Source organism: Cannabis sativa, chromosome 5 (genome assembly GCF_029168945.1).
Source record: "Cannabis sativa cultivar Pink pepper isolate KNU-18-1 chromosome 5, ASM2916894v1, whole genome shotgun sequence".
Lineage (NCBI taxonomy): Eukaryota > Viridiplantae > Streptophyta > Magnoliopsida > Rosales > Cannabaceae > Cannabis > Cannabis sativa.
Window position 1 is genome coordinate 72,149,333 of NC_083605.1, and position 17,745 is coordinate 72,167,077.

At 31.7% G+C, this 17,745-nt stretch overlaps 5 protein-coding genes and 5 non-coding genes across 12 annotated transcripts; 6 read left to right on the top strand and 4 right to left on the bottom strand.

Moving 5' to 3' along the window:
• Positions 1 to 470: 470 nt before the first annotated feature.
• Positions 471 to 553, top strand: LOC115718285 (small nucleolar RNA U61). Its single transcript, XR_004011867.2, has one exon. It is a non-coding gene; the product is annotated as a small nucleolar RNA U61 (small nucleolar RNA).
• Positions 554 to 642: 89 nt separating this feature from the next.
• Positions 643 to 720, top strand: LOC115718291 (small nucleolar RNA snoR14). The gene has a single exon (XR_004011873.1). It is a non-coding gene; the product is annotated as a small nucleolar RNA snoR14 (small nucleolar RNA).
• Positions 721 to 773: 53 nt separating this feature from the next.
• Positions 774 to 861, top strand: LOC115718277 (small nucleolar RNA Z101). The gene has a single exon (XR_004011859.2). It is a non-coding gene; the product is annotated as a small nucleolar RNA Z101 (small nucleolar RNA).
• Positions 862 to 1,193: 332 nt separating this feature from the next.
• LOC115718299 (small nucleolar RNA SNORD25) lies at positions 1,194 to 1,279 on the top strand. The gene has a single exon (XR_004011879.1). It is a non-coding gene; the product is annotated as a small nucleolar RNA SNORD25 (small nucleolar RNA).
• A 266-nt stretch (positions 1,280 to 1,545) lies between these two features.
• On the top strand, positions 1,546 to 1,692 carry LOC115718298 (small nucleolar RNA snoR136). Its single transcript, XR_004011878.2, has one exon. It is a non-coding gene; the product is annotated as a small nucleolar RNA snoR136 (small nucleolar RNA).
• An 837-nt stretch (positions 1,693 to 2,529) lies between these two features.
• Positions 2,530 to 4,526, bottom strand: LOC133038061 (S-norcoclaurine synthase 1-like). 2 transcript variants are annotated; one of them, XM_061116080.1, is made up of 4 exons: positions 4,178 to 4,526; positions 3,841 to 4,088; positions 3,441 to 3,765; positions 2,851 to 3,363 (listed from the first exon to the last, which is right to left on the bottom strand). In XM_061116080.1, the coding sequence occupies exons 1-4, from the start codon at positions 4,445 to 4,447 to the stop codon at positions 3,121 to 3,123; spliced, it is 1,086 nt and encodes a 361-aa protein (XP_060972063.1). In that variant the 5' UTR covers positions 4,448 to 4,526; the 3' UTR covers positions 2,851 to 3,120. The 2 variants fall into 2 exon arrangements, with proteins under 2 accessions (XP_060972062.1, XP_060972063.1); XM_061116079.1 differs by having other exon boundaries at positions 2,530 to 3,363; positions 3,441 to 4,088.
• A 226-nt stretch (positions 4,527 to 4,752) lies between these two features.
• Positions 4,753 to 6,752, bottom strand: LOC115716224 (S-norcoclaurine synthase 1). The gene is made up of 4 exons (XM_030644975.2): positions 5,896 to 6,752; positions 5,576 to 5,814; positions 5,176 to 5,500; positions 4,753 to 5,092 (listed from the first exon to the last, which is right to left on the bottom strand). Exons 1-4 carry the CDS (start codon positions 6,163 to 6,165, stop codon positions 4,850 to 4,852), a joined length of 1,077 nt encoding a protein of 358 aa, XP_030500835.2. The 5' UTR covers positions 6,166 to 6,752; the 3' UTR covers positions 4,753 to 4,849.
• Positions 6,753 to 7,389: 637 nt separating this feature from the next.
• On the bottom strand, positions 7,390 to 10,056 carry LOC115716223 (S-norcoclaurine synthase 1). The gene is made up of 4 exons (XM_030644974.2): positions 9,571 to 10,056; positions 8,457 to 8,707; positions 7,810 to 8,134; positions 7,390 to 7,719 (listed from the first exon to the last, which is right to left on the bottom strand). Exons 1-4 carry the CDS (start codon positions 9,838 to 9,840, stop codon positions 7,480 to 7,482), a joined length of 1,086 nt encoding a protein of 361 aa, XP_030500834.2. The 5' UTR covers positions 9,841 to 10,056; the 3' UTR covers positions 7,390 to 7,479.
• Positions 10,057 to 12,429: 2,373 nt separating this feature from the next.
• LOC115716227 (uncharacterized) lies at positions 12,430 to 14,342 on the top strand. Of its 2 annotated transcripts, none has more exons than XM_061116081.1 (8): positions 12,430 to 12,717; positions 12,799 to 12,921; positions 12,998 to 13,080; positions 13,190 to 13,273; positions 13,382 to 13,457; positions 13,536 to 13,608; positions 13,717 to 13,790; positions 14,064 to 14,342. In XM_061116081.1, the coding sequence occupies exons 1-8, from the start codon at positions 12,582 to 12,584 to the stop codon at positions 14,222 to 14,224; spliced, it is 810 nt and encodes a 269-aa protein (XP_060972064.1). In that variant the 5' UTR covers positions 12,430 to 12,581; the 3' UTR covers positions 14,225 to 14,342. The 2 variants fall into 2 exon arrangements, with proteins under 2 accessions (XP_060972064.1, XP_060972065.1); XM_061116082.1 differs by having other exon boundaries at positions 12,483 to 12,717; positions 12,811 to 12,921.
• A 294-nt stretch (positions 14,343 to 14,636) lies between these two features.
• Positions 14,637 to 17,335, bottom strand: LOC115716226 (S-norcoclaurine synthase 1). Its single transcript, XM_030644977.2, has 4 exons — positions 16,997 to 17,335; positions 15,810 to 16,057; positions 15,400 to 15,724; positions 14,637 to 15,010 (listed from the first exon to the last, which is right to left on the bottom strand). Exons 1-4 carry the CDS (start codon positions 17,276 to 17,278, stop codon positions 14,771 to 14,773), a joined length of 1,095 nt encoding a protein of 364 aa, XP_030500837.2. The 5' UTR covers positions 17,279 to 17,335; the 3' UTR covers positions 14,637 to 14,770.
• Between the last annotated feature and the right edge of the window lie 410 nt (positions 17,336 to 17,745).

The window sequence follows — 17,745 nt, forward strand, 5'->3', positions numbered from 1 at the left end:
TTTAAGAAATTCCGAATAATTTACAATATAGAAAATAATGTTCAAACAGTCTATTTTACACGAGTGTAAAATAAAATAGTCACGCGTGTAATATACTGTTTGAACGTAGTTTTCGGAGTGTTAAACTTTTCTAAATTTTTTAAAATTTTGTAGGATGTTTTAAATAATTATAACGTACGGCCATGAGAAGAAAATTGACTAAAAAATTATTTCGGGTACTAAAACAGATAAGGGTGCATCAATATATTCTTTTTAAGGGGGTGCATTGTAGAATTTTCCTAAAAAATATATGAGATTTTTGAATCTCAAATGACCTCACGTGCCGTGCATGTGCCTCCTAACTTGTTTTCTCTTATAAATACCTTCTTTCTCTCCTAGGTTTCAATCATCTAAAACCCTAATCCCTCTGAAAACCCTAAAATTTCTTTCGATTTGATTTTTCAAGTTCTTTCTTTGTCTGTTACAGCAGTGAGCCGTGAGGAAGAATTACCTGTGCCAGAGGCATATCTCTTGCCGATGATGGCTACACAACCCTCTAAGAAGTTCTGAGCTCTCCGCCTTTTTGTTTTTGTTTTTATTTTCAAAGTATTGATTTTTTTTTTCTAAGATTTATCAGAGGAAATTGTGGAGACGAAGGAAAAGGCGAGGTGACGATAAAAATTCAATAGTCAATTGCTGATAACAATGATGTTATTGTGAATCTCGACAGGTTCCGATCGCTTTCTTCCCACTTCCCCCTTTACAATTTTTTTTTTTTGTTTATTAATTGATTTTTGGGGCAGATGATGAAATCTTGTTTTAAATGGGTAATTTGCGTCTGAATTAATCGTGATGCTACACCTTGGAGAACTGATCCCTTTATATTCTTCTTATTTACACAAAAAAATTCACCTTTTAAACATAAACAATGATTCTACATATGCTGTGTTTGATTATGAGATTGAATAGTTTAATGTGAGTTTTGGGCAGCTTATAGAAAAGTTTATTGTATTTTGATATTTGAAGGCTTCATTATCTGGTCGTTGCGGATGATTTTTAATCATAATTCCCATCGAACTCGTTCCCTTGAAGCAATAGTAATAGGTGCTACTTGCTTTTTCATTTAGGTTTTTTTCTATTCTATGAGAGAAACTATGAAAAGCTAGTAGCTAAATATAGTATATTGTTGGAAGAAGTTATGTGAGTCTTGTGTGATTAACTGTGATGAGTCTTAACAGACCTGTAATGATTTTGCGGAAATGATCGCAGATCAATTGAACATCTAAGGGACTGAGTTTATCATACAATTCTACTCTTCCATTAGTAATTGTAAGTGGTGTGTTGAATTTATAAGTAGTATGTAATTGTGTAGTTGTTAATGGATATGAAATGGAAAAAAAAATAGAACTTTGGTTGATTTGGGAGATTTGTGTTATTTCAATTAATGACTACACAATTACTTTATTTGTAGGTTTTATGCACACTCTTTACAATTACTAAAAAATTCTCTATTATTTTTGTAGTGTAACATATTGTTTGATTTTATTATCTTTTGTTTTCCAAGTTTTGGCTTCATGTTTTCATTGAGAAGCATACATTAATGAGTCAAATCAAATTTGTGTATGTTGTTTAATGAAGCCAAATATAAAATGTTCCCCTCGCTATCCGGTGTCTACTTTTAATGTTGCATTTGGACGTTGGGAAACTACAATTTTCAACATTTTTGTATAGTCATTAAATCCTTTTCATAGTGGTTTTGAAGTGTGCCAAGAATGAACTCTGGCTTGGAATGGCTTGTTTTAGTTATTGTTTCATAGGTTGAATAAAGAACTTGTTAGAAAGTCAAGAGTCCTTATTCTTGGCAGGAAACATGAGTTTTTAGGAAAGGGTAAGGAGAGGACAGTAAATGATTTTAGTATTTTTCATTGTATGGTATTAGTACAAAATTGTCTGGCTGATGACATGTTATATACTCTAATTTCCCTTTCATTTTATGTACACTAAAGTCTGTAAAGTCTCTATGGTGATTATGATGATCCTCACTATTTTTTGAAGAGAGGGGGAGAGAACTTTTTGCAACTGTTTTCTCAAATAATTGGACAATTTAGATTAACAACATTCAAGATGAATGTGAAAAAGAGACATGGTCTTGTTGATTGCCCTTTTAGTAACAGCTTGTGTTATTTTTGAGTTATATCTTCTGGCTTTTTTAGTACTGTTAATACAGGTTGAGTTTTTTGACACGTAACTAACAGAGTCTGGAGGCATGGCACGATAACATGGAAAAAATGTGTATAAGCATGACATGGCCCAAAAAATTAAGTGATGTGAAAACAAAGTTCAATTGTATGATATACATCTTTGTTTTTTTATTGTAACACATTTAAATTGTTTGTAAAGGGAAATATAATTATTGATGCACATAATTGTTCAGCAAAAAAATAAAAAAAGATGCCCATAATTAGTCATTTGGCCAGAAAGTGCCATATTTCCATGCAAGCATTAAAGCATTATTTATTCATTTCTATTGAGTCATCAAGTTCAATATTTTCTTTCAAATAAACAGAATGACAAAACTAAGGATAGAGCATCTCCATTGAAGATCTGCAAATTATAATTGTGATTGCAAATATAAGAAAAAGTGATTCAAATTTAAATTGTAATATAACATTTTTCTATTTATTTTCAATATTTTATTATTAAATTTTAATTAATTTATTCTTTTGCACTAACTGATATTATTATTATTATTAAATTTTATATATTTATTTTTATATTCTTATATTTTTATATTTTTTTTAATAAGCTATTAAGTGAAAATTAAACCATATATTAAATAGTAAAATTTGATGAAAAATGTCACAGAATTATATTTGTTATAAATAAGGGTAAGATAACTAGGGATGTGGAGAAAGTGACAGAAATAAGTGATAGAAAATCAAGCAGATGGTTTTTTTTTTTTCTGGGAAATAAGCAGGTGGTTGTTTTTATTCATTTCTGAGATTTTCAGTGGTAACAAATTCAACTAAGAACATTGAAGCAGAAGAGAAAATGTGATGATCATGTCACAATAATTAAAATTATACAGATAGCTTCTTCTCTTCTTTTCTTCTTATTATTTTGGTTGTGAGATCTGAGCTATTACTCCAACTTTAGATGATCAAGTCGGCTCTTACCATCAAGCTTGTTATTGACAATAAATCTGAGATAATCCTCTGAGCTAATAGTTTTATACATAGCCTTACTCTTTTTCACTACATCTGGTAAAGGGCCAATATTGCCTTTAATATTTGGACCATGAAATGCAGCAATGGAAATACGTTTCTTCTCTGGGTTCACTACAGCCCTGTGCTCAGTGCTCTTGTACTCCCCATTGCTCATTATCTGCATATATATATATATACATACTTTACATGGTTTGTAACTACAAACATCACTTGTTGAAATACAGTATATCTCACCTCAATGATGTCACCAATGTTGACTATGAATGCACCTGGGACAGGTTTCACAACTATCCATTTCCCATTTTTCTTGATCTGCAAACCTTGTACATCATTTACTTGGAGTAGCAGAGTCAATCCAGTGGCATCAGAATGTGGAGTGAGACCAATTACTTTGTCAGCTTCAACACAAGGTGGGTAGTAATTAATTCTCATCCCTTGTCTTCCATCCTCAAATTTACTAGCTAGTGTCTCAGAATTCAGCCCCAGGTTCCTAGACATGAATTTCATTACACAAACTGCAACTTTCTGCACTTCCCTTGAGTAATTATCCAGATTTTCTCTGAAAATTTTAGTAAAGGTTACAATTTTAATTGTGTCTATATTAGGGAAATAGTGAAGATTAAGTTTTATATACCTAAAAGAAATAGGTTGCATAGGCCAACATCTCATATTTCTGTGTGAGAGAGGAAGAGCTCTAATGAATAACATGTCTCCCCAATCAAGCTTTTGGTGTTCAGACTGAACATAAGCTTGGCCATAGCCTTCAATACTATTTGGCTGCTGTGCATAAGCTTTTTTAGTCACTAATGGCAGTTTGAAGAATTCTTCTATGTCATTCTTCATTTTTTGAATGACTTCCTCTGAAACCCCATGATTGATTAACTGCATCATATCATTATGGAAACTAGTCATGATCAAATTATGCCTACAATTGAATTTTGGACAAAAGTTGTGTTTGATGAGTTTATTACCTGAAAGAATCCCCATCCTTTACAAGCTAAATGAAGTTTTGCCAATTCATCATGATGCCATTGGTGTTGATTGTCACCAATCATCAATTTGGTCATATCAATTACTGGAAACTCAAATGATTCTAGTACAGAAACTGGTTTGAGCTCAACTTCAGGCCGGAGATAGCGAGGTGGAATTTTGGTCTGGTTCTTTGAAGCAAGATCTTGAACACACTCAACTGGGAGAGAACCCCCATAATCTACACTTGAAAGCTGTTGAGTATTCTTCATTTCTGTTTAGTTCTTGATAATTGACAATAGTATGCTACTTGTATTCTTTGCATAATGATTGAGGCAATTTAAAAGCCAAGAAGATAATGGTATTTCTTGCATTATGTTATTATATTGTTCGCCTTTGGTTGGAAGGAATAAAATGGAACAGAATAGAAATGAAATAAATTTTATTCTATTCTTTTGTTTGATTTTATTTTAAAGTATTAGAATGTCATTCTTATTCTAACTATAAACATTCTTTGCTAGTGTTTTGTGCATTCCAGGTTGTGTTATTATAGTGGTAACAAATTCAATTAACAACATTGAAGCAGAAGAGAAAATGTGATGATCATGTCATAATAATTGTATAAATAGCTTCTTCTTCTTCTTCTTTCTTATTTTTGGCTTCGAGTCATTACTTTACTCCAACTTAAGACGATCTACTCGGCTTTTACCATCAAGCTTGGTACTAAACTGAAGTCTGATATAATCCTCTGTGCTAATAGTCATATACTTAGCCTTACAATTTCTTACTACATCTGGTAAAGGACAGATAATGCCTTTGGTATGTGGACCATGAAATGCAGCAACTGAAATACGTTGCTTCTCTGGATTCACAACAGCCCTGTGCTCTATGCTCTTGTACTCCCCATTGCTCATTATCTGCATATATACATTACATGGTTTATAAGTACAAACATCACTTGTAGAAAAAAAGACAAGACAAAAATACAGTATTATCTCACCTCAATGATGTCACCAATGTTGACTATGAATGCACCTGGGACAGGTTTCACAACTATCCACTTCCCATTTTTCTTGATCTGCAAACCTTGTACATCATTTACTTGAAGTAGCATAGTCAATCCAGTGGCATCAGAATGTGGAGTGAGACCAATTACTTTGTCAGCTTCAACACAAGGTGGGTAGTAATTGATTCTCATCCCTTGTGTTCCATCCTCAAATTTACTACATAGTGTCTCAGAATTAAGCCCAAGGTTCCTAGACATGAATTTCATTACACAAACTGCAACTTTCTGCACTTCCCTTGAGTATTTATCTAGACTTTCTCTGAAAATTTTAATAAGGGTAACAATCAAATTTTGTTTTAGGTGTAGGGAAATAGTAAAGATTTAATTTTTGTACCTAAAAGAAATAGGCCAACATCTCATATTTCTGTGTGAGAGAGGAAGAGTTCTAAGGAATAACATGTCTCCCCAGTCAAGCTTTTGGTCTTCAGAATGAACATATGCTTGGCCATAGCCTTCAACATCATTTGGCTGCTGTGCATAAGCTTTTTTCTTCACTAATGACAGTTTGAAAAATTCTTCTATGTCAATCTTCATTTTGTCAATGATTTCCTCAGGAACCCCATGATTGATTAACTGCTTCATCATCATGGAAATTAGTCATGATCAAATTATGCCTACAACTGAATTTTGGACAAAAGTTGTGTTTGAGTTTACCTGAAAGAATCCCCAGTCTTTACAAGCTAAATGAAGTTTTGCCAATTCATCATGGTGCCATGGATGTTGGTTGTCAGCTATCAGTTTGGTCATATCAATTACTGGAAGCTCCAATGATTGTAGGACAGAAACTGAATCGAGTTCAGCTTCAGGCCGGAGATAGCGAGGTGGGATTTCTTTATGGTTGTTTGAAGCTAGATCTTGGACATTCTCAACCGGGAGAGAACCACCATAACCTTCACTCAAAAGCTCTTGATCTTGAGTCTCCATTTCTGTTTAGCTCTTTATATGATCACAGCTATCTTTGTAATCACAATTTGAGTGATTTTTTTTTTACAATAAAAATGACCAAATGATCATTAGTGAGAATAATGAATGTCAAAATTTAAAGTGAATTTGTATATTTGGTGAGACTAAACAGAAGAAGAAGAAAGTAATAAGACATATAATTGAAAAGACAGAAAATAAGAATCTAAAGATGACCCGTGGCAAGTGGTAAGATATAGTTTGAAATTATCCTTTTTTTTTTACAAAAAGAATCACGTGGTGCAGATCTAATCTCCCCTCTTTTGATGCTTTAATAATACCGAGTATCACATGTCAGCTATAGGGGTCTTATACTTCATCCTGCTTTACTTGAGTTGACCGTACTTACAACTCATGAGGGTTCCCATCTTAAAGATGACCCATCACAATAAGCTAGCCTTCGAGGGCCAAGTATATTCTCTCACAATGAGGGGCATACTAAGAGTTGAATCAGTGACCCAAACATATAAATACTTCTCTACCACAACACCACACAACACATGATTTTTGAAATTATCTGTTAGACAATAAAAATACTATAGGAAGTTATTAATAATTTGCAAGTAGTGTGAAGGCCTAAATATGTAATTGTGTAGCTATTATTAGATATGGAATGAAATAATAGAATTTTGGTTCATTTAGAATTTAACACTGACTTGAAGAATGTATTTTAAGAGGTTTATCCTGTCTCGAAAAAAACCCGTTATCAAACATTATCTTTTAGGTTAATTTTTTATTTTTATTTTTTTTTTATGTTCTATTCCAGATTTTTGTTTTTGTTTTTTTTTTACCTAATGCTTTGTTTTTTTGTTTTATTTAATTAAGATAAAGAAATAAGAAAGAAGTTAGCATGTCATTCGAAATGGGTCCACTTGAAATTAGTGGAGTGGGGTTTGGTGGTGTTAGTTGGATTTATTATTTATTTTCTGGTATATCAATTATTTTTTTAGTAATTAGAATTGATTTCTCCACTTCTAGTAGTAATTATAGTCATTTGGAAAGTTAATCCTAAATCTATGTGGTGTTGTTTGTTGTTAATCTTTTGCGTGTGTTGCTATTGGTCAAATTAATATGATTTTGCTTTGAGTCTTGACCTTTATTTATAAAAAAAAAAAAAAGTAAAAAACTAGTTTGGTTTGGTACTAGCTTGTGAAAGACCTTAAATCATATATTATGCAATTGCAAATTTCAAACCATGAAACAAATTTGATAAACAACTTGTGGTGTTTATAGTACAAAAAGTAAGAAGAGGCCATGGTATTTTTGAGCCACTACTACTCACTCCTTGAGAAAATCTAGTTGGCTCTTACCATCAAGCTTTTTCCTAAACACAAGTTTAAGATAATCTTCTGTAATAATAGTTTTATACTTAGCCTTACTCTTTGTCACTAAATCTTGTAAAGGCCCAATAATGTCTTTAGCATGTGGACCATGAAATGCAGCAATAGAAAGACGTTGCTTCATTGGGTTCACCACAACTCTGTGCTCCATGCTCTTGTATTCTCCATTGCTCATTATCTGCTACATATATACATTTATGAGTTGAGTTTCACCCTCAAACAGTTTCTCTTATCATTCAAGAGTTTCATGTAATAATCATTAGTTTACCTCAATGATGTCACCAATGTTGACTATGAATGCACCTGGGACAGGTTTCACAAGTATCCATTTACCATTTTTGTTGATCTGTAAACCTTGTACATCATTCACTTGGAGTAATAGAGTCAATCCAGTGGCATCAGAATGTGGAGTGAGCCCCATTACTTTGTTAGCTTCAACACAAGGTGGGTAGAAATTTATCCTAATTGCTTGTCTTCCATCCTCAAACTTGCTACTAAGTGTGTCTAATTCTAGCCCCAAGTTTCTAGACATGAATTTCAAAACACATAATGCAACTTTCTGCACTTCCCTAGAGTATTTGTCCAGATTTTCTCTGAAATTTTCAGTGCATGAATGATCATTTTAGGATCTAAGTTTTAAAGGGTTTGTTTCTTATAACTATTTTATGGTCTTACACTTGTTATTTGCATATAAAAGTTCTATAGTACACTTTTCAAAAGTTTATAATGTCGAAAATAAATTTCAGACAGTTACTTACTACTTGTATTAAAAAACAGTTATGCGTGCAACAAAATATTTGAACCTTATTTTCAGCAATGTTAACGAGAACATACATAATTTTTTAAGGGGTGTATTATAAAATTTCCTTTTTGTTTTGTATGTAAGAAAATAATGAAGTTTGATTAAAATTTTACCTGAAAGAAATAGGTTGAGTAGGCCAATATCTCATATTTCTAAGAGATACAGGAAGAGCTCTAAGGAATAATGCATCACCCCAATCAAGCTTTTTTTGCTCTTCAAACTGAATATAGGCTTGGCCATAGCCTTCAATATCATTTGGCTGCTGTGCATAATCTTTTTTAGTCACTAATGACAGTTTAGAGAATTCTTCTATGTCAATCTTCACTTTTTCAATGATTTCCTCATGAACCTCATGATTGATTAACTGCATCATCATTATTATGGAAATTAAAATATTATTTTAAACTCTGTGTTTTGTAAAAGTTATTAATTGGACCCTATGTTTTGTTAAATAATAAAATAGGCCTTGTATTTTTTAAAATGGTATAAATAGGACCATGAACTGATTTTTTTTTTTCAAAATAAAACTTAGGCTAATTAGCAATTTTTCCCCTTGAACTTTGACATGTACCAAATCATGTCCCCTGAACTTTTTTGGCCGTTAAAAATTCCCCCTGAACTATTAAGATTGTTAGATTTGAGGACTTTTGTCTTATTCCAGTAAAAAAATTCTAACATGGATGAAAGTTCATGAGACATGATTTAGTACGTATCAAAGTTTGAGGGACATGATTTGGTAGATATCAAAGTCTGGGGAGCATGGTTTAGTACATAAACAATCACTGAAAGAGTAAAATTGAATGAAATTAGACAAAAGTCCTTAAATCTAACAATCGTTTAGGGGGAATTTTTAATTGCCAAAAAGGTTCCGGGGGCATGATTTGGTACATGTCAACGTTTGGGAAAAAAAATTCCTAATTAGCCTAAAACTTAATAATAATCCGATCTAGAGATATTATGACAAAACTAGTTACATTTTATGTATCTGTTCGTGTTAGAAATTTATCTTCAAGTTGGTTATATTAAAAAAAAATCGAAAATCGAGATCAAGGTCCTAGCTATTTTTACTATTTTAAAAAATATATGATATATTTTATCATTTAACCAAAACAGAAAATCTAATCTGTAACTTTTATAAAACATAAGGTATACAATGGTATTTACCCTCAAATTTAAATGATAGAACTCTTAGAACTTTGGACAATAGCTTTTGTTTAATGAGTTTACCTGAAAGAATCCCCATTCTTTACAAGCTAAATGAAGTTTTGCCAATTCATCATGGTGCCACTGATGTTGATTGTCACCAATTAGTTTGGTCATATCAATTATTGGAAGCTCCAATGATTCTATGACTAAAACAGGATCGAGCTCAGTTTCAGGCCGAAGATAGCGAGGTGGAATTTCGGTCTGATTCTTTGAAGCGAGATCTTGAACACACTTGATTGGGAGAGAACCGCCATAATTTACACTCAAAAGCTTTTGATCTTGAGTCTCCATTTCTGTTTAGTTCTTGATATGATGATCACAATATAGTATACTACTTATATTTACACAATGATAGAGGTGTTTCCTTACATTATGTTATATTATTGTTGTTGGACACTACCAACACCACCACCTAGTGGCATGTTTAAAATATAGTTTTTCTATTCATTGAATTAATGTTATGGCTTTTGACTGAAATGGAATCAATGGTGTGAATGATATTTGATCATATTTTAATTTGTTTTTAATTATTGTAGTGGGCATATGTAAAGTACATAAAAAAAAATAATATAATTTGTGGCATAAATATTTATGTTTAACTTTTTCAGTTGCAAATAAATATTTAAGTTTAATTTTTAGCGATAATAATACCTCAGTTATATTTATAGAACTCTCTAAGTACCTAGTTGTTAAATATTAAATAAATTGTCACGTGGCAATCTTTGATTGATCCAAGTCATGAATTTTTATTTTTTTTAAAAAATATTTATATATACCAATAAAAAATGACGCGTGGATAATGACTTGACATTTAACAGTCAGGTACCGATAGAGTTCTAAAAATATAACTTAGGTATTATTACCGACAAAAATTAAACTTATGTATTTATTTGTAACTGAGAGTTAAAATTAAGTATTTAAGCCGCAAATTATTTAAAAAGTATTACAATAAAATTATATGGGACGAAGAAGAAGAGATTACAAATTTTTACAATAATAATAAATAACACTCTGTGAATATAAAGAAGAGAAGAAGATCTATCAAAGGTTTAAACAAAGTTAAGGACTTTTGTCCTAAAAGTTATTTCCTCCTTCACATAGACACTTAGGTTGCATTTGGTTGGGAGGAATGAAAACTTCAGAATAAGAATAAAAATAGGAATGGGAATAAGAATAGAAATAAAATAGAATCAAATTTGAAATAATGCTTAAAAAAAAGATAAAAAAATCATTAATTTTTTTTTTCCATGTTGCATTAGAATGGTCTTTCTTTCCATTTCAAAATGGAATAACCATTCCACCAAAATAGTAGAAAAGTCATTCCACTAGAATGATATTCCATTACTTTAAAATATAACCAAACAAATGAATGGAAATAAATTTTTTCCTGTCCATTCCATTCTATTTTATTACCTCCAACCAAACGTCACCTTAGGGAAACTCTAAAAATACTTTTAAAGATTTATTAAGCTTCATATGTAACGTCAATTTTCAACACACAAGTATACGTATCACTTACAAGTAATAGACTCACAAAGTAGGGTCGATCCCACAAGAACTGTAGTTAATTACCAAACAACTAAATTCCTAATTCTATTTGGTGACAATAAAAATAATAATAAAAAAGATATTTAATTTCTACTAAAAAACAAAGAAAACAAATAATTAAGGTGAAATTAACAATGATTGAAGCTTAGGGTGATTAATTTTGATTGCATCTACTTTATATGGTTTAATATAATTTAATTCTCAAATTCAAATTTTCATGTGATAGCAAATTTACTAAAGAAACTTATATTCGAGCTAGGACATATAAATCTCAACATATATATAAAATTTCTACTCTTATGATAAATTTAAACACATAAGAGACATCAAGCATAAAAATCATAAATGATACACAACCATATAACACTACAAGAAATATCGTTTTTACCAGCACAGTTCGTTACCAGCGCATAAGAGACATTAAGCATAAACTGCACTAATTAGCAATTTTTTACCCCGAACTTTGACATGTACTAAATCATGCCCCCTGAACTTTTTTGGCCGTTAAAAATTCCCCCTGAACTATTAAGATTGTTAGATTTAAGGACTTTTGTCTAATTTTAGTAAAAAAATTTTAACATGGATGAAAGTTTAGGGAGCATGATTTAGTACTTATCAAAGTTTGAGGGACATGATTTGGTAGATATCAAAATCTGGGGAGCATGGTTTAATACATAAACAATCACTGAAACAGTAAAATTGAATGAAATTAGACAAAAGTCCTTAAATATAACAATCTCAATAGTTCAAGGGAAATTTTTAACGGCCAAAAAAGTTCAGGGGGCATGATTTGGTATATGTCAAAGTTCGGGAGGAAAAATTGCTAATTAGCCTACAATTTAATTAACTACTTTTAGGTTATAAAAATAAAGATAAAAAATAAAAAGAACATCTTATTATTATTGAGAAATTCTACAATACACCCCCTTAAAATAGATACATTGATGTACCCTTATTTGTTTTAGCATCTGAAATAATTTTTTAGTCAAATTTTTTCTCATGGTCATGTACTTTATAGTTATTTAAGACATCTTGCAAAATTTTAAAAAATTTGGAAAAGTTTAACACGTCAAAAAATACGTTTAAACAGTGTGTTGCACGCGTGACTATTTTATTTTATACGTGTGTAAAATAAATTGTTTGAACATTGTTTTCTATATTGTAAATTATTCTGAATTTCTCAAAATTTTGTAGGTTATCTTAAATAGCTATAACGTATATGAATATGAAAAAAAAAATTAGACTAAAAAATGTACATGAGTACATTCCTTTTAAGGGGTGCATGGTAGAATCACTCATTATTATTTATTTATTTATTTATTTTTTTAAAAAAAAAAAGTTAATTTTCGTACGTAATACCGTTTCATTGAAGAAAACGACAAGTCGTTATATGTAAATAATAGAGGTTTTCCGGAAGAGGGGGAAGAAAGAAGGCAGTCCAGACTTCAGTCCTGGGTTGGGTTGTTTCAGAAATCATTCACATAATGGAAGCTACTATGATGAGATACTGCTCTAATAGTATTAGTAATAATGGTCTTGTACTCAAAGCCCTCAAACCTCTCCAATTCAAACTTACAAACCCACCTCAGTGCTCCATCTCTTCTCACTCTCTCCACTCTGGTACTCTCTTTTTTTTTCATCATTATGTTCATTTATGTTAGACCGCTGAAATTAGTTTCAATTTAATTAAATTTGGTGAAGATGATGAATTAGGTTCTTCTGTTAGGAGGGTATATGATGGACTGTTATTGGATGCTGGGGGTACCCTTTTGCAGCTGGCAAAGCCAGTCGAAGAGACTTATGCCACAATTGGTGCCAAATATGGTGAGTTTAATAGTTTTATCGTTTTGGGTCTTTTTCATTTTTCTCCAAAATGTTAAAGTTTGAGTTTTTTTTTCAGGTCTGACTACTACTCCTGCTGAAATAAAGCAAGGGTTTAAGAGGGTTTTTTCAGCTCCATGGCCTGAAAAGCTTCGTTACCAGGTGAGTTGTTCTATACTTTCTTTCTGTGATTGTTCTTTTGTCTGTACTGTGGCTTTAAGGAGAGAATTGGGTATTTGATTATGCATCAAAACTGTGCAATTACTGACAGGGAGATGGGAGACCATTTTGGAAACTTGTTGTTTCTCAAGCCACTGGATGTTCTGATATTGATTATTTTGAAGAAGTTTATGAGGTTCATTATCATTCTTTTTAAGTCTTGCTTATTGGTACTTTTATTTTAGAGCACTTTCTTTCACCTGATCTTTTGGTATCATTAGGATTCACTTGTTGATTTTCTCAGTACTATGCTAATGGTCATGCTTGGCATCTTCCTTGTGGAGCTTATGAAACGATAAACCTACTTAAAGATGCTGGAGGTCGGATTTATCGAGTATTTCCCTTTGTTTTTGTAAAGTTCCTGTTCTTTGTTACTGAATGTGCAAGCAAAAATACAGTTAAAGTTGCTGTAGTATCCAATTTTGACACTCGCTTGAGGAAGCTCTTGAAGGACCTCAATGTTATAGACCTGTAAGCATTAGTACTTCTCTTTTACAAACTTAAGAAGACAAATAAATAATTGATATTCCATCACCTTTTAAGCAGGATATGATGAACAGTGCCTTTGTTTCTTTTCAGGTTTGATGCAGTCATTATATCTTCAGAGGTTAAGTATGAAAAACCAGATCCAAAGATATTTGAAACAGCTTTAGGTAAAGAAACCATAATCAGAGCAATATCTTCCTCTAGGATCCCAACTTGTCAGGAGTTTGATTTATACTAGATGTTCATCTTATTTTTAATTTTTTTTTTATGGAATTGTAAACATAACTCCTTGTTTACATCAGTTATTGTGAAAATACGTAGTTTGTGGGGGAAACATTGTTTAATAAATCTTTAGCATTTCAAACTCTAAACTATAATTTTAAGTCATTCTGAAAGAATCCATCGAGGCTACCTTTAACATTTGTTTTCTTTATTTGAAGATCAAATTAATGTGAAGGCTTGCAAAGCTGTACATGTTGGAGATGATACGAAGGCAGACAAGGTTGGTGCCAACGCCGTTGGGGTCGATTGCTGGTTATGGGGAGTTGATGTGAAGACATTCTCAGATATTCAAAATGGCATTCTCATTTCCGAGTCGTAGTGCTCATTTCTTGATATTGATTCAGGTTTCTTTGTTCATGACCTGTATCTTTTATTATGCTTTCAATTGTAAACTCAATTTCTTCATAAAAGGAAAATTAACTAGCCAATTTTACAAAGAGCCCGTTTGCCTTTCATGAGATTATGAAATGTTCTGTGTTTTTCTTGGTCGTATTCCATTTTATTATGTCAGATTCTGTTCATGATTCCATGAAATGTTTTACTTATAATATGGATTTGATGGTTACCATTTATTTCACCTAAAGATTGATCACATATTTTTTTTATGTGTTTGTACTATAGACTGTGGACACTTTTTAGGAGGATGGAAACTGAGTTTGACACAATTTCCTTTTTCCTCCTAATAATAATATTATATATTAGTATGAATTATGGGTTTGGACCCTTTCATGTACAGAAAGTTTGAAACTTTATTCAATTGCAAATTAAATCATGGAACGACTTAACAACATTGGAATTTGAAAGAGAAGATGGTGCTGTGTTTATTGTACATCAAGTAATATTTTGTGGTCGTATGAGCCAGCAACTACTCCTTCAGACAATCTATGTGGCTTTTCCCATCAAGTTTTTTGCTGAACAAAAGTCTGAGATAATCCTCTGTGCTAATAGTTTTATACATAGGCTTATTCTTTTTCACTAGCTCTGGTAAAGGGCCAACATTGCTTTTAGCATGTGGACCATGAAAGGCAGCTATGGAAATACGTTTCTTCTCCGGGTTCACAACAGCTCTGTGTTCTATGCTCTTGTACTCACCATTGCTCATTATCTGCATAAATGGTAAGATTTTGTTAAGAATAATCTATTATCATGTGAGAGTTTTCTTCTCAAACTATTGAAAGTGTGATCCCATTATAGAGTGCATTTCTTTTATAAAAGATGTATGAGAATGTACATTTGTATGATAAATTGAGTACAGGGCAATATGGTTACAAATTTGTCCCATCATTTGGACTGTGTTTAGAAGACCACTCTATAATTGGATTTGAGTAAGATTTGAGGCAATTACTAAATTTGACATGTTTGTGTGATTATCTTATTACACGGTGCCCCTGTAATTAGAGGTAATTGAGGAGTCTCAACTCCCAATTACACGACCTATCTAGTAATTACACAGTGACTTCTAAACAAAAATAGTATATATTATGCTTAGTTTACCTCAATGACATCACCAATGTTGACTATGAATGAATTTGGGACAGGTTTCACAACTATCCATTTGCCATTTTTCTTAATCTGCAGACCTTGTACATCATTTACTTGTAGCAGCATAGTCAATCCAGTGGCATCAGAATGTGGAGTGAGCCCCATAACTTTGTTAGCTTGAACACAAGGAGGGTAGTAATTTATTCTCATACCTTGTCTTCCATCCTCAAAATTACTAGTAAGTGTCTCTGAATTTAGCCTAAGGTTTCTAGAAATAAATTTCAATAAGCAAAGCACTACTTTCTGCAGCTCCCTTGAGTATTTATCCACACTTTCTCTGAAATTTACAAGATCTATGTCAGAAAGGATTTGTTTCTCACAACAATATTATGTATTTTTATATGTTGGGAATTTGCATTTACCTCATGGAAATAGGTTGAGTAGGCCAAAATTTCATATTTCTGGCAGAGACAGGAAGAGCTTGAACATAGAACATATCTCCCCAATCAAGCTTTTGGTCTTCAGACTTAACAAAGGCCTGGCCATAGCCTTCAAGACTATTTGGCTGTTGGGCATAAGCTTTTTTCTTCTCTAATGGCATTTTGAAGAATTCTTCTGTGTCAATCTTCATATTCTCAATGACTTCTTCTGAAACCCCATGATTAATTAACTGCATTGAAATTTGCATCAACTATCTCAATTGGACCATTTCCAATTAGAGATGTGAAAATAGTGCTATATTTGGCACAAGAAATAACTTTGTGATATATTTGTATCAGTTTTGACTATTGTGTTTCAATGCACAATTGTAAAACTTGATGTAAAATTTAGGGCGCGTTTGGAAAGTCATGTTGTAGTTGGATTTGGGTGTAATTAGAGGTAATTATACAATTTGGCATGTTTGTTTGACCATATAATTACACTATAACTGTGTAATTGAAGGTAATTGATGAGTTACAATTATTCTCTTCAATTCTCATGCCCCCATGAGAATTGAGTGTAATTACACTGTGTAATTACTAAAAACTTTCCATTTAAATATTAACTACTAATAGTATTATTTTTTGTGTAATTACTAACTAATTTGTCGAATAAAATATTAAAAATTCATTATAATTACCACCTCATATCCAAACACACTTTATATTTAGAATATAGTGTAAGTACTAAACTGTCTAATTACACTACTTAGTAATTACACAGTTACATTCAAACACACTATTAATTTAATGCTTTTATTAAAAGTATAAAAATATAATAACTCTATTATTAATTTAATTATATTAATTAATAAAAATTAAATATAAAAAGTTTATAATTGAATGCATCAACTAAATTTATTAATAAAATATTAAAAATAGCATAAAAGTAAATATATAATTGGATGCAAAATGCATATTGTGATCTAAATTTGGATCAACTTTTGTTATGTGGCAAATTTAGATAACTTTTGGCACACTATTAGAGCAAATTTTTACAAAATGAGTTATATTTTAACAATAGATCATCAATTTGTATCTTCATTGGAGATGCTTTGAATCCCCAATTTGCATCTAAGAGGTAAATTATTATTAATATTATAAATTAAGCTGAGTGAGTTTATTATTACCTGAAAGAATCCCCATTCCTTACAAGCTGAATGGAGTTTTGCCAATTCATCATGGTGCAATGGATGTTGATGATCAAGAAGTTTGGTCATATTAATTACAGGCAGCTCAAGTGATTCTAGGACAGGAATTTGATGGAGTTCGGGTTCGGGTTGGAGATAGCGAGTTGGGATTTCTGTCTGGTTTTTTGAAGCTAGATCTTGAACACTCTCAACTGGGAGAGAACCTCCATAGCTAAACTTAGTCTCCATTGCTTTTTTTGTTATGGTAAGATCACTAGACATCTTTGGAGTCAAGGGTCAAAGCTACTTTTATTATTGGCACAATTATTGGGTGATTTTAATATTCATAAGTAATGGCACGTGGTTATATATACTTTAAATTTTAATACCACCACGACCACAAAAAAATAAAATTAGCACAAATTAAATTATTTTCTCTCTCTTTTTTTTTTTTAACTGATATTTTTAAGAATGACAATTATACCTGCGGGTTCAACTATCTGCGGGTACTCGCCTCTAATGGGACGGGGGCGGGGTGGGTATGGATTTAAATGTTCATACCCGAGTCGGAAACGGGACGAGGGCGGGAGAATAGATACCCGCTCCGAACCCATCTCGATATAATATATGTATATATTTAAGTTTTAAAATCATAACTACTACAATGAAAATAACTTCATGCTTTAGGTTTTTTTATTGATTATAGTAATTAGATGTTTTAGTTTTCATAAAAATGTATGTGGTGATGC

What these genes read in the sequence shown, in the direction of transcription:
- LOC133038061 (XM_061116079.1), bottom strand. Translation starts at nt 4,447, where the DNA reads ATGAAGAATACTCAACAGCTTTCAAGTGTAGATTATGGGGGTTCTCTC. An exon ending in AAGGATGGGGATTCTTTCAG is followed by an intron (nt 4,089 to 4,177) that starts GTAATAAACTCA and finishes GATATGATGCAG; the next exon opens with TTAATCAATCATGGGGTTTC. An exon ending in ACATTGGTGACATCATTGAG is followed by an intron (nt 3,364 to 3,440) that starts GTGAGATATACT and finishes ATATATATGCAG; the next exon opens with ATAATGAGCAATGGGGAGTA.
- LOC115716224 (XM_030644975.2), bottom strand. Translation starts at nt 6,165, where the DNA reads ATGGAGACTCAAGATCAAGAGCTTTTGAGTGAAGGTTATGGTGGTTCT. An exon ending in TGTTGGCCTATTTCTTTTAG is followed by an intron (nt 5,501 to 5,575) that starts GTACAAAAATTA and finishes TAAAATTTTCAG; the next exon opens with AGAAAGTCTAGATAAATACT. An exon ending in ACATTGGTGACATCATTGAG is followed by an intron (nt 5,093 to 5,175) that starts GTGAGATAATAC and finishes GTATATATGCAG; the next exon opens with ATAATGAGCAATGGGGAGTA.
- LOC115716223 (XM_030644974.2), bottom strand. Translation starts at nt 9,840, where the DNA reads ATGGAGACTCAAGATCAAAAGCTTTTGAGTGTAAATTATGGCGGTTCT. An exon ending in AAGAATGGGGATTCTTTCAG is followed by an intron (nt 8,708 to 9,570) that starts GTAAACTCATTA and finishes ATGATGATGCAG; the next exon opens with TTAATCAATCATGAGGTTCA. An exon ending in ACTCAACCTATTTCTTTCAG is followed by an intron (nt 8,135 to 8,456) that starts GTAAAATTTTAA and finishes TGAAAATTTCAG; the next exon opens with AGAAAATCTGGACAAATACT.
- LOC115716227 (XM_061116081.1), top strand. Translation starts at nt 12,582, where the DNA reads ATGGAAGCTACTATGATGAGATACTGCTCTAATAGTATTAGTAATAAT. An exon ending in CACAATTGGTGCCAAATATG is followed by an intron (nt 12,922 to 12,997) that starts GTGAGTTTAATA and finishes TTTTTTTTTCAG; the next exon opens with GTCTGACTACTACTCCTGCT. An exon ending in CTGAAAAGCTTCGTTACCAG is followed by an intron (nt 13,081 to 13,189) that starts GTGAGTTGTTCT and finishes AATTACTGACAG; the next exon opens with GGAGATGGGAGACCATTTTG.
- LOC115716226 (XM_030644977.2), bottom strand. Translation starts at nt 17,278, where the DNA reads ATGTCTAGTGATCTTACCATAACAAAAAAAGCAATGGAGACTAAGTTT. An exon ending in AGGAATGGGGATTCTTTCAG is followed by an intron (nt 16,058 to 16,996) that starts GTAATAATAAAC and finishes ATTTCAATGCAG; the next exon opens with TTAATTAATCATGGGGTTTC. An exon ending in ACATTGGTGATGTCATTGAG is followed by an intron (nt 15,011 to 15,399) that starts GTAAACTAAGCA and finishes CCATTTATGCAG; the next exon opens with ATAATGAGCAATGGTGAGTA.